The 13,327-nt window shown below is 40.2% G+C and overlaps 1 protein-coding gene across 2 annotated transcripts; it reads left to right on the forward strand.

Annotated features, from left to right (window-relative positions):
- The first annotated feature begins 253 nt into the window (after positions 1 to 253).
- On the forward strand, positions 254 to 8,471 carry LOC124127388 (excitatory amino acid transporter-like). 2 transcript variants are annotated; one of them, XM_046490784.2, is made up of 7 exons: positions 254 to 555; positions 2,002 to 2,249; positions 3,424 to 3,550; positions 4,280 to 4,513; positions 5,361 to 5,555; positions 6,555 to 6,689; positions 7,700 to 8,471. In XM_046490784.2, exons 1-7 carry the CDS (start codon positions 356 to 358, stop codon positions 7,857 to 7,859), a joined length of 1,299 nt encoding a protein of 432 aa, XP_046346740.2. In that variant the 5' UTR covers positions 254 to 355; the 3' UTR covers positions 7,860 to 8,471. The 2 variants fall into 2 exon arrangements, with proteins under 2 accessions (XP_046346740.2, XP_046346748.2); XM_046490792.2 differs by lacking the exon at positions 5,361 to 5,555.
- The last annotated feature ends 4,856 nt before the right edge of the window (positions 8,472 to 13,327 follow it).

Consider the following 13,327-nt stretch of genomic DNA (forward strand, 5'->3'; position numbering starts at 1 on the left):
GCTAAAAAAACAGATTCTCCTTGTCGAGTCCTTTTAAATGATATCGGCATGTCCTTTGGACTCGATAAATGCAACATTCTTCACCTGAAACGTGGCAAGGTGGGAGAGGGAGGGCCAGGCAGTTTACATGGTGGCGATATAAAATCGTAGCAACGAGATATGAAGTCGACGCCTTGATAAGATACAACGCGCCTTTGAGATAGTAGTTGTGTACAACGATATTTGAAAACCTACGCAACGAAACAGTTTGGTCAACATGTCCCGTCCAAGGTTGCAAAGAATGCTAGCTACGTTAGTCACTTCCACGTTTTCCATTCCCTTAAGAGTGATTTATGTTTGAACAGGAATTGCAAACATGGACACCAGGTCATCAGGAAAGATTGGTCTGTTCACCATCGCCTACTATGTTTCCACAACCGTCATAGCTATCCTGGTAGGCTTTGCCCTGGTGTTCATTATCAAACCTGGATTACATGGTACACTGGCGTCATCTGACACGCAGTCTGACGACTTTCATGCTCCCTCGACAGTTGACATGTTTCATGATCTCATCAAGTGAGTAATGACAGTTATAGAAATACCTTTTTGAATCTTAGCTTGTAACCGTAATGTATCCTTGACTCAACCTTAAGAGACCATGCTTCAGACACTTGCTTCTCTACACGTTTAAAAATCACACGTACCTTATAAAAAACTTTCATTGTGTTTATTTGTCAAATATTGGCCGTTCAGTTGATTCTTCTGTCATTGACTCACCAGTGGATTAGCATTCGCTCACCTTTTCAAGAGCACCTGGTATCATAAATTCATAGACACAATCACGCCCACTTATATTCAATGGACTTTGCTTTTAACAGAGATTTCTTATGATTATGATTCCTTCCGTGCCCCCTGAATTAGTGTTCATCTCCCATACTGTAAGAGAAAATGACTACCCTGGCGCAATTACGAATGTCGCTGTCAATACGTTCTTCCAGACCTGAAACAGTACATTACAAAGTAGCTGCAATTTATGAAACATATGCCTTGCCGTAAAAGGCGACTATGCTTGTCGTAAAAGGCGACTAACAGGATCGGGTGGTCAGGCTCGCTGACTTGGTTGATGCATGTCATCGTGTCCCAATTGCGTGGATCGATCGATCCTCATGATGTCAGACCCGTGAAGATTCCGGGGTAGAATAGGTCTTCAGCAACCCATGCTTGCCGTAAAAGGCGAGTATACTTGTCATAAAAGGCGACTAACGGGATCGGATGGTCAGGCTCGCCGACTTGGTTGATGCATAGGGAATTTTTTTATTTTTAGAGTCAAGAAGGATATTGTGTAATATAAGATTTCAGAGACTAAATGTTAGTCTACGATCCATATTGCGTGGATCGATGCTCATGATATCAATCACTGGATTGTCTGGTCCAGACTCGATTATTTACAGACCGCAGTCATATAGCTTGGATATTGCGGCGTAAAACTACAAACCTATCAAATTAAACATTTGTAAACTAAATGTTTCATGGAGCCTAAAATACTTCTTCATGTTGTGAGTTTTTGATGAATTTAGAAACATGTGAATATGGTTTAGCACTGGTCTGTTTAGGTTAAACATTATCAAGGGGAGGCGGAGGAAAGTATCTTCTTCGAGACCATTTATTATTAATAAAATACAAACACTGAATATAAATACTGAATTATAGATATTTTCAGCAATATTTCATTTATATTAGAGACATACATGTTTCTACTAATATACTGAATACCCATAAAGGTTATGATACAAACTGTGATACAAGTAGGATGTATCATACAGAAGTTTATTTTTGCACTATTTGCACAGAGACAGAGTGTCACAAATCTCTAATTACAATGTCTACCCCTTTGCGTTAAGTGGCCTTTTATGACATACGGTGACCTCAATGTGTGATGCGTAGATCGCTATTCATGTTTTTAATGAATGCCAGATATAGACCCGATTATATACGTAGTAGCTGTGGTCCTTTGTTTTTCAGAAATCTGTTTCCAGACAATATCGTCAGTGCTGCAATTCAAAGCACATACACGTTATATGTCAAGGAAGAGTTCATCGATGTCGAGAAAGAATCTCCTGAGAAATCCATGCACCAGAATGTAACAAACACGTTCTACAGGGAGAGTAACTCAACACCTCTGGTGGAACCTGACGGGGGAAATACTACAGATCAAAGTAGTTCCATTTGGACAGCCAAAGCCGTCTACAAACCAGGGCTTAATATTCTTGGTATGTAAGGTGAGGTGAGGTGAAATGGGGTTTAACGTCGCGTCCAAGATTATTGCACTTATACAGCGACGTGCATGTGCGTGTGTGTGTTTGTGTGGCTGCTTGTACCAGTCCGGACTGATGCCGATTTATAGTGCTAGCTCATTGAGATACCATGTCGCAGTTTAACATGAATACCCCACTCAGACACAGTATACTGACTCCGAGCCGACCAGTCCTTGTTTAGCCCCTTAATGCCGAGCGCCAGACAGGGTAACAACAAGTACCATCTTTTAACGTCTTTTGGTATGACGCGGCCGGGGATCGAACCCCAGACCTTCCGCTCTCCGGGCGGACCTTGGTATGTGAAGGCTACGCATGTGGCTAACGTATATTGAGTTGTTCATGCATACCTGTTGCAAGCTAAGATTGCAACATTTCAGAATAAACAACAACTGCGGATGTCCTTTTCCGTAAAATTATAATGTGTGCACAGAAATAACATTTTAGTTTTCGCGAACACATTGTGTCATTGATTTTCAGGCATCCATTCATATGGTTTTCATCACTGTTTTGACTTTTAGGCCCAATGGAATCTGATTTGCCAGATAGTAATGAATGATTTTTGTCTGGCGTTGACGTTTAATTTTTACATGTTTATCAATTGTATTTTCGATTTTAGAATTATATATAACTGTTCGTCTTCAATATGATTGGTTAAAAAATGATGTTAAATGGGATTGACATTAAACAGTGTGTGGATATAGATTTTTTCTGAGATTGAAATTAGGAAATGCAACATGAACACATGATTCACTGTATATTCACTTTGATTATTGGTTTCAAAGACAATAATTCTGCGCTTCGGTGTATTCTTGATAACCAGGTCATTCGGTTGCCAGGGAAACACATGACGTCAATCGCAGCTTGATAACATCATTCCATCGCAAATGACTGACAGTTGTTTGTGCATAGATGGAGACTTCTACAGCAAAGTACCTTTTACTTTTAACTTTATATTTTACTTGGCATCTAATATCTAAAAATATGTAAAAGCGAGAAAACCCGTTCCATAATCATAAGAATTCTCTGTTAAAAGCAGAGTTCCTTGTACCATTCCGACTATACCATTAGCATCATGAACATAAGGCTCCTGGAAATCTGCAGTAGAAGTTTTCTTTTTAATGCTTTGCAGGTATATTGGTGTATTGTGCAGTTTTTGGAGCGATGCTTGGTAAACTGGGACATAAAGGTCGGGTCGTCTTCAAGTTCTTTGAGGTACTGAATGAGATCACGATGGGCATGGTGCGCATCGTCATGTGGTAAGTCTTCCAGGACACCCGGGTGCATGTTTCATACATCGTGTAAAAGGAAATATAAAAGTATGCTTGCTCGTAATGACGAAGCTCCGGTTTGATTCCCAAATTGGTATAATATGTGAAGCCTATAATGGTGACCGACGCCGTGATATTGCAGGAGTATTATAAGCGGCGTTAACAAGCACTCACAATAATGCTCAATGACTAATATATACAGATAATTCACGTATCAATGTCTAAACTCCCACCTTTCAATATCTAAACTGACATAAATGGCGTATTGTCTGTAAACTTTGACTTGTAACCATTGTGTGATACTTTCATTAACAGCATAGCAAATGTACTTAGTTTTCCTTCACTCGGACAGCTGTACGAATGAGGGTGTGTATAACCACGTCTTGAATAGTGTTTTAGCTGCATCACAGCATGGGAGTTTGATGGTGGAGGAAACTCTGAAATTATGCAGGGTTAAGACGTTTACCACTTTGGCGAAATGTTGAAATATTTGACACATTTTCGATTTTCAAATAATTAATGCGTTCATGCTAAGGGGGAACTTATATTCCTATATCTGCCGAGGGCACAGGTGGTCATGTCGTCGTAGGTGCCCCTTGAAAGCCATGATCCTGGTTCTAGTCCCTGATTCACCCGATGTTCGATGTCCGAAAATGTGTCAAATATTTCAACATTTCATACACTTAAACGATGAGCTGACACCCTATTCTGTCCCAGGTTCTCGCCCCTTGGCATTCTATCCCTCATCACTGGAAAGATCCTGAGTGTGTCCGACCTCGCTGGGATGGTTTATCGCCTGTGGATGTTCATAGCCACATGCATCACCGGTCTCTTCGTGCAGAGTGTTGTGATTATACCGCTGATATACCTCATCCTGACACGGAAGAACCCTTTCAGGGTGTCACTGGGAATAGTGCATGCTCTTCTGACAGCACTGGGCACCGATTCCAGGTCCGATATTGCAATATATCACAAATTGTTGCTATATGTAATGTCCTTCTAACAGTTAATTTGTTTACATTTGTATTTATAGGACTCATGATAAATGTATCTAAAGCCTGGCTTACATGAACAAATTTACCCCAGGGGGTACCTAACTCCCAGGGCAACATGTACCCTGGTTTAAATCTCATCATATAAACATGTGTTTTAAATTTACCTCGTTTAACTCGTTAGGTGGAGCACATTTCGTACCCCAGTGGGGTATATTTACCAGTAGAGGTAAAATACCCCATGAGGTAAAGTTATGCATGTAAACTAGGCTTAAGTGATAAATATTTAAGAGCATTGTCTTCAGAGTGGCTTTGGGTATTCCCGTAATGCATTCTACCAAGTCACCAGTCGGGATCCCGGATAAGAATAAATAGATCCCAAACATCCTATAATTGTCTGACGTTGCTACAGAGTGGATCGGGAGGTCAGGCGCGGTGTTTTGATTGGTTGTTTGTCATCGTAGCCTCGATGCTCATGATGACACCTTGATATTACTGAAATTTTGCTTAGTACAGCGTTGAACAACAAGAAAACTGACATTCTATCCAGAATTAGATACAAAGCCGACCATCGGATGTTTTTCTTTCCCTGAGCTCCTCTCAAAACGTAACTAAGCCACGTCATATAGAGGGTGGTATTGTGTCAATTATATCGTACCATGAATAATGTATTATGGTGTTCAGTCGTCAATCCCTCAATAGGTCGTAAACTTATAAACAACTTCTTTGATACCTCAAAATCTACGATATGTTGAAATGTAATCCAATTTACAGTGAATGTTATTAAATCACGTTTTGTTTCCCAGTGCTGTGACACTTCCAGTTACCATTGAATGTTGTGAGAAGAACCTTAAGATAGGCAGGACCATCAGTCGGTTCGTGCTGCCTATTGGTGCTACAATCAACATGGATGGAGCTGCCATCTTTCAAGTCGTAACTCCAGTTTACATAGCACAGCTCAGTGGAGTGCATCTATCCATACTTGACATTCTGGCTCTTGGGTAAAATGCGTTTTTTATATACAGTGTAAATAAAAACTACAAACCTTTTCCATAATCTTAAGACATTTCTAAAAGCATGGTCCATTGAACGATTCCGACGAAACATAAGCATTGATACAGTTTGCTGTGTCTGATGCTTTAGGATTGGCCGAGGTGTGGGAAAGACTCACCGTTTTACAAATCACAGCTCAAATCATGTTCACCTCGTCACTATATTTCTCATAGCCTTGGTCATACCTCCTTCCGCTGTACATCTTTCTGGGTAAATAGCAAATCTCAACTAGAGTCAACTGGACGATTCCTACTATGTAAATACAAGCGACATAACCCTTTCATATTTATAAGAAATCTCTGACAAAAACAGAGTCTATTTTACGACTATATAATGAGCATGTATTTATGAATCACTATCAAATAGTGATGAAACCAGGTGTTCGCGAAAAGGTTAGTGTATCCTGCCTCACCGGTGATACCCAACACAAATACCTACAAAGGCAAGTCAATTGTTCACCTGAAACAAAAACACAAGGGAAAACACACGCTGATCAAACAATTACTTTTGAGCATGAGTCGCATGACGCTCTTTGATATCTTAGTAGAATATTACAACACGCTCTGTAGGTGTTCCTCGATTATGCAGTAGCTGGTAATATCTACAGGCTATTATGATACATATCCTAGACCCTCGTTACTATAGTTTCGTTTGGAGCCCAGTACGAATGACACAACGCTTAGAATATCCATCCAATCAAATCGCACCCATGTGCAATAGACATTCAGTTGCACGAATCTCGTGGAGGGATGCAGATGGTGGTGTCACTTGCCAAACAAAGCAATTACCGCGTGCAGGTCAGCAGAAGCAGAAAGTAGGACTGATCAAGAGCGAAACTGAATGTTTTAATTCCAATAGTAGCCCAAAGAAAAATCTCGTCGAGCATGCAAATGAACACATAACCGTATAGAAATCAAATGTTAAATTCATGTTGCTCATTATTCCAGTCTGTCAGCCACGCTTGCTAGTATTGGGGCCGCTGCAGTACCTGGTTCTGTCATAGCTATCATCATGACGTTTCTAATGTCTATGGGACTACCAACAAACGAACTCTACATAATTTTGGCTATGGATTGGTTTCTGTGAGTATTTCCAGCGCAAAATGACGCACCTATTGTCATATTGTTACATGTTGTTATCAATTACATAGGTTTAGGTCTCCATATTCTGCTCTTAAAGGGGCGGTCGGGTAGCCTAATGGCTAAAGCGTTCGCTCGTCACGCCGAAGACCCGGGTTCGATTCCCGACATGGGGACAATGTGTGAAGCCCATTTCTGATGTCCCCCGCCGTGATATTGCTGGAATATTACTCAAAGCGGCGTAAAACTATACTCACTTACTCACTCACTCACTCACTCACTCACTCTGCCCTTAAATGCTTATCAAAGACTTTATGGCATTTATTTTTAAAAAGTACTTCAATTAGATGGTTATGTTTGAAATGTTCTTTCAATTTGGCAGATGTACGAGTAAGTTCATGAACAATATTATCAGCTCTACATGTATAAAGTCAAACGAGATGTATACGAGGTCTTGAAATGACACTGCGGCTTATATATATAATAATAATAAGAAGAAGAAGTAATATAAGTGAAGAAAAACTCAAATCTGACAAGCACTATTTGTTTTTCACACCAAATGAAAACTTCAAATCGGTTGAACTGCAGGCAAAAAAAAGGACGAAACAGCTTATCTTATACGTGACAAGAGATTCAGAAAGTTTAGACGAACAAACAATTATCTAAAGTATCTTTTTCAGGTTATATATTCTCTTCCGGCTGACCAAGAATTTTCACACACATAATTTGAATTCGTAAAAAAATAACTGGTTATGGCCTTACGTGTTTCAGTCTTGTGGACAATGACAGTGGCTATATTCTGGCGTTTCCGTCTTGTGGACAGTTACAAAAGCTACATTCTGGTGTTTCAGTTTTGTGGACAATGACAGTGGCTATATTCTGGCGTTTCCCTCTTGTGGACAGTTACAAAAGCTACATTCTGGTGTTTCAGTCTTGTGGGAGAGTGACAGTAGCTTCATTTTGGTGTTTCACTCTTGTGGGACAGTGACAATACCTACATTCTTGTGTTCCAGGGGGCGACTGAGAACTGTAACTAATGTGAATGGAGACTGCATGGCCGCCGCGCTTCTCCAGCACTTCTTCAATCAAGATGGCAACAATGGTCCGACGTCTGAGAATAATCCTCTCCGAGAAGACGAGGGACAATTAGAGACGATTCAATCTTTTGTATAGAACTTGGAGTTTTGTCTGAGTGTACAGTTTCATTATTCATTGGAAAGTCGTTTCCCCCAATGACGTTATTTTGCCGCTGGAAGACAAGAAGCGTAAATCTGCATTTCCCATCTCATGACGAGGCTAAGATAACATTGATTGTGTTGTCTTCTATCTGAACACGTTTGGGGTCTGAACATATGAAATGAGCTATTTGCTCACATTAAACGTTACCAAGACTCAACATGGAAACATGTTTAGGGGGCGGTCGGGTAGCCTAGTGGTTAAAGCGTTCGCTCGTCACGCCGAAGACCCAGGTTCGATTCCTGACATGGATACAATGTGTGAAGTTCATTTCTGGTGTCCGCCGCCGTGATATTGCTGGAATATTGCTAAAAGCGGCGTAAGATCATACTCGCTCACTCGCTAAACATGTTTTGACCCTAAATTATGGGACAAAGAAAGGTTTGTGTTTTTGTCAGTCTACATCGCTAAAGAAAAGAATAGAGAAACTGTATGTAATGCACACATCATGAAAAGGGGGATTATGATGTCGAAGTGACACGTTTTTATTACTTTATCACAGCAATGCTTGTTCTCTTGTTTTCACGTATAACAATAAAAGGAAGTGAGAAGGGCCACATATTGGTAGTGATATCACTGTGACATGTGCCTGGGCATTTCGGGTCAGAAAAAGGCATGCCTCACGCTTGCCGTAAATTGGTGTTCAGTGTTGTAAGGCGCTGTGACTTGGCTCAGTGTGTGTTATGTTACCGGTGTGGGACGTTCAACTTGCTATCAATCACTGGTTTACGATCAGCTGTGATTCAGCCTTGATACTGCTGCATATGAGTCATGATGCCTCGATTGCATGAATCGTTGCTCGAGCTTCCAGGAAATGGTTTCTTTGGTCCAGACTAGAGTATTCGCAGGTAGTCGTTATATTAACCATTGGTTTCTTTGGTCCAGACTAGAGTATTCGCAGGTAGTCGTTATATTAACCATTGGTTTCTTTGGTCCAGACTAGAGTATTCGCAGGTAGTCGTTATATCAACCATTGGTTTCTTTGGTCCAGACTAGAGTATTCGCAGGTAGTCGTTATATCAACCATTGGTTTCTTTGGTCCAGACTAGAATATTCACAGGTAGTAGTTATATCAACCATTGGTTTCTTTGGTCCAGACTAGAATATTCACAGGTAGTCGTTATATCAACCATTGGTTTCTTTGGTCCAGACTAGAGTATTCGCAGGTAGTCGTTATATCAACCATTGGTTTCTTTGGTCCAGACTAGAATATTCACAGGTAGTCGTTATATCAACCATTTGTTTCTTTGGTCCAGACTAGAGTATTCGCAGGTAGTCGTTATATCAACCATTGGTTTCTTTGGTCCAGACTAGAGTATTCGCAGGTAGTCGTTATATTAACCATTGGTTTCTTTGGTCCAGACTAGAGTATTCGCAGGTACTCGTTATATCAACCATTGGTTTCTTTGGTCCAGACTAGAGTATTCGCAGGTAGTCGTTATAGTAACCATTGGTTTCTTTGGTCCAGACTAGAATATTCACAGGTAGTCGTTATATCAACCATTGGTTTCTTTGGTCCAGACTAGAGTATTCGCAGGTAGTCGTTATATCAACCATTGGTTTCTTTGGTCCAGACAAGAATATTCGCAGGTAGTCGTTATATCAACCATTGGTTTCTTTGGTCCAGACTAGAGTATTCGCAGGTAGTCGTTATATTAACCATTGGTTTCTTTGGTCCAGACTAGAGTATTCGCAGGTAGTCGTTATATCAACCATTGGTTTCTTTGGTCCAGACTAGAGTATTCGCAGGTAGTCGTTATATCAACCATTGGTTTCTTTGGTCCAGACTAGAGTATTCGCAGGTAGTCGTTATATCAACCATTGGTTTCTTTGGTCCAGACTTATTTTTTACACGCCGCGTGATATATTTGAAACATTGCTGACTGTGGTGTAAAACAAATATAGTATGACCAAAGCTACAGTTACCTGAAGATCATCACCAGCAAATACCCCTCCTACAATAACATTGTCTCGGCAAGCCTGACTATAAGGTCTGTCTGTGGCTTCGGGCCTGTCTCACACTCAAAACGTGGCTTATCAAACGTGAGTTGTTTCCTCAGGTAAACAACTTTGTTGGAAATTAGCTTCGTTGCCCCAGCCCTGAACGAATACCCGGTAGGATGTGTACCAGTATTATATAGAAAGCGTCCACATAGCAGAGGGAAGATGGTCTTCTCGTTGACATATTGCGCTTTGGATGTGTCGCAAGTTAAGTTTTCTCAGGGCACCGGTCTGCTGTATGGTTAAACACATCAGACCAAGGCTTTAGTATGAAATGAGAGTTAATATCCTTTCAGACACGGACACATTGGCCATGGCCACCTCATTGTGGAGTCAGCATTTGTTACTTAGATGTCTACTGTCATGCTTGCATTTTGTATGTATTATTTATAGGAGACACGAGTAGAAAGCGCATATGGCCTTGTTTTAACTGACACAGAACATGCTCTTTGCAGGTATCAATGTTTTATATCGAGTAAAGTTTAGCAAGCAGTTACGTGCACATATATTTCTCAAAATCTAACACGATAAATGTAACAAGTGCTAAAATTTATTCTCCATAAAGCACAACAAAATACAAAACAAATACGATAGCAAGCGCTTAGTTCACATTTGTTTTCTAAACCCTCATAAGGGACCCCTACAATATATAACGAAGCCGGAAGGGTTTGGGTGGTGTTGGGAGAGATCAGTTCCCAGAAGTGCTGGGAAGTAATACTTTTTCCTCGGGTTTACCGTAAAACATATATCGTTCATTGACTATGCTGAATGTCCTGAAAAATATTGTGTTGTGAGTTCCAAATGGGTTTTGGGCCTCTAAGTTGACTCATCCCAACCCCACACCCATCTGTTCAGGTGAACAACGGTCAACTGGAGACGAGACAATGATCATATTAAACAGCCTTATTGACGGGATGGGAGCCCGATATGTCCTGTGGGTTCGGGTCGGCATCTCGAGATATTAAACGTTTTTCCATACTCAATTTTCCAGATTTAACTACAGCAAACAAAGGTGTTTGTTAGTGTTCGTTACTGAAGTTGGCAGTTGCTCTGGTATTTGTTGACAAATGCCATGTGAACTTTACTGGGAAAACAATCTGTGAAATGCTGGACATCCTCATTCATAACTTTTTTGGTAATTTGGGGGGTAAGACATTGAGGCGAGAAGTTGGCATCCCCGTGTACACCAACTATGCTCCATTTCTTGTTGATCTATTTCGTTATGCATAATATGTATCAGAATTTCTGCTCAGATTGGCAAAATCAAAACAGGGGAATATGGCAGAGTAGTTTAATTCAACATATAAACAAGCTTCAGGTATATCGATGGTCTGATCTCGTTCGATAACGATGAAATAGCCAATTCTATACCACTGATTTACTCACAGGATAAAAAACAAAACAGACCAGTAACACAAGCTCATCTGTTTCATATTTAGTTAATGCATAAACACTCAGAGTAACAAAAGACTCTCCACAAGGCTGTATGACAAGAGGGATGACTCCAATTTTCCAATGGTCTACTTCCCCATTATATATTCAAGCAGCTCTTCTACATTTCACTATTTTTGAGGTAATGTGAGCACGCTCTTTCTTCGAAGATTTAAAAGAGCGGCGTTCGACTCTTTCTCAAAAGTTGTTTGATCATGGTTATGAAGACCTCAGTAAAGCTTTCAAAATGTCTTATAGTAAATATGGGGAGGACATTTCCAAATTTGACGCACCAGCCACAAACATAATTTTGACCTGTGTCATATGTTCCCGTGTTTTTCACTTGCATGTGCCTGTGTTGGTGCCACCGGTGGGGCAGGCAGGATACGCTCACCTTTTTATATCACTACTCAATAGTGATTCATAAGAAAACAAGCTTTATTCCAAAGCTCATAAAAATCCGTACAAAGAGAAATGTACCACCAAATCCCTGTCTCAAAGACCATAATCCTTAATACAATCAAGGAAGGACTTTCTTTATGTTCACAGAAAGCATTTGACACAATGTGAAATTAACACCAAAGTGGATTCTCAAAAACTCGAAAGATTTGCTTGATTTTTTTAAATCTCAGAAAAGAACCAAGTTCCATTCTGTCAAAACAATTGATTTTTCAACTTTGTACACCACTATCCCACATGACAAACTTAAGGAAAAAAGTCATTCCTTGATCCATGGGGCTTTGTTACAAAGCGTGGTGACTGCAGATACAGTTACGTATCTATTTTCAGAGGTTCTGGACAATTTCTAAAAAATGAAAGCAAAGTTTATTGAGAAGTTATCTGAAGTTTACTGAGAAAACAATAGTGAAATGCTGGACTTCCACATTGATAAGATCTACGTATAATTTGGGATAAGACATTGAAGCAAGAAGTAGGCATCCCCTTGGGCACCAATTGTGTTCTCCTTTTGACGGATCTGTTTCCTTATGCATATGATTGGTAAAGTCAAAACAAGGTAATTTGGCCAAGACTTTTAACACAAGCTTCAGATATATCGATGATCTGATATCGTTCAATAACAATCAAAGAGCCAATTCCCTTCAATTGATTTACCCACCTGAACTAGAAATAAAGGAGACCAGTGTGACAGCCTCATCTGTTTTACATTAAAGATCTATGCGAGCAGATTCAGAGTGGCAAAACACTCTCCACAAGACTGTATGGATGGTGGTTATACGACTCTTTCTCAGAAGTTGTTTGATCAAGGTTACAACATTCAAGGCCACAGTGGTACTTTCAGAACGTTTCATGGAAGACGTGCGGAGGACATTTCCAAATTTGACACAGTGACAAAAATTATGTCCGTTGCATTCCCTATTTTAACTTGTATCATATGTTCCCGTATTTTTCGGGAAAACAATTGACTTGCCTTTGCATGCGTTTGTGACGGCTGCCACCGGGGCAGGACACGCTCACCTGTTCGTGAACACCTGGTATCATTACTATTTGATAGTGATTCATAAACACATGCTCATGATATAGTCGGAATCTTGCAATCATACTCTCGACTGTGCTTTATGCAGAGATTTCTATTGGATATGGAAAGGGTTTTGTCGCTTTATTCAAGAAATTATTTATAATCAATTTTTATGAATATGGAAATGGTTTTGCCCCCTATATATACAAAAGGAAACCGAATATATTTCATTATTGTTTGGTCCCAATATTTGTAACAGTCATGAAAGATATAATTACGGGAAGAATTATGTTTTCTCGAGATGATTTTATCAGTCATTCGTGACGAAATCTCACGTGCCATGCATGGTATGCCCGTGCAGCATGCTACCCTCTTGTATCTCTAAAAGCAGTATATCCAAACGTTAAAATTGCTTTCTTAAGCTTGGATTTTACAGTTATTCCATGGCATTGTGTGACCATGGCACGAAGGCGATTATCAAACGCCACAAGGTGGC

Source organism: Haliotis rufescens, unplaced genomic scaffold (genome assembly GCF_023055435.1).
Source record: "Haliotis rufescens isolate VD_foot unplaced genomic scaffold, xgHalRufe1.0.p SCAF_5, whole genome shotgun sequence".
Classification (NCBI taxonomy): domain Eukaryota; kingdom Metazoa; phylum Mollusca; class Gastropoda; order Lepetellida; family Haliotidae; genus Haliotis; species Haliotis rufescens.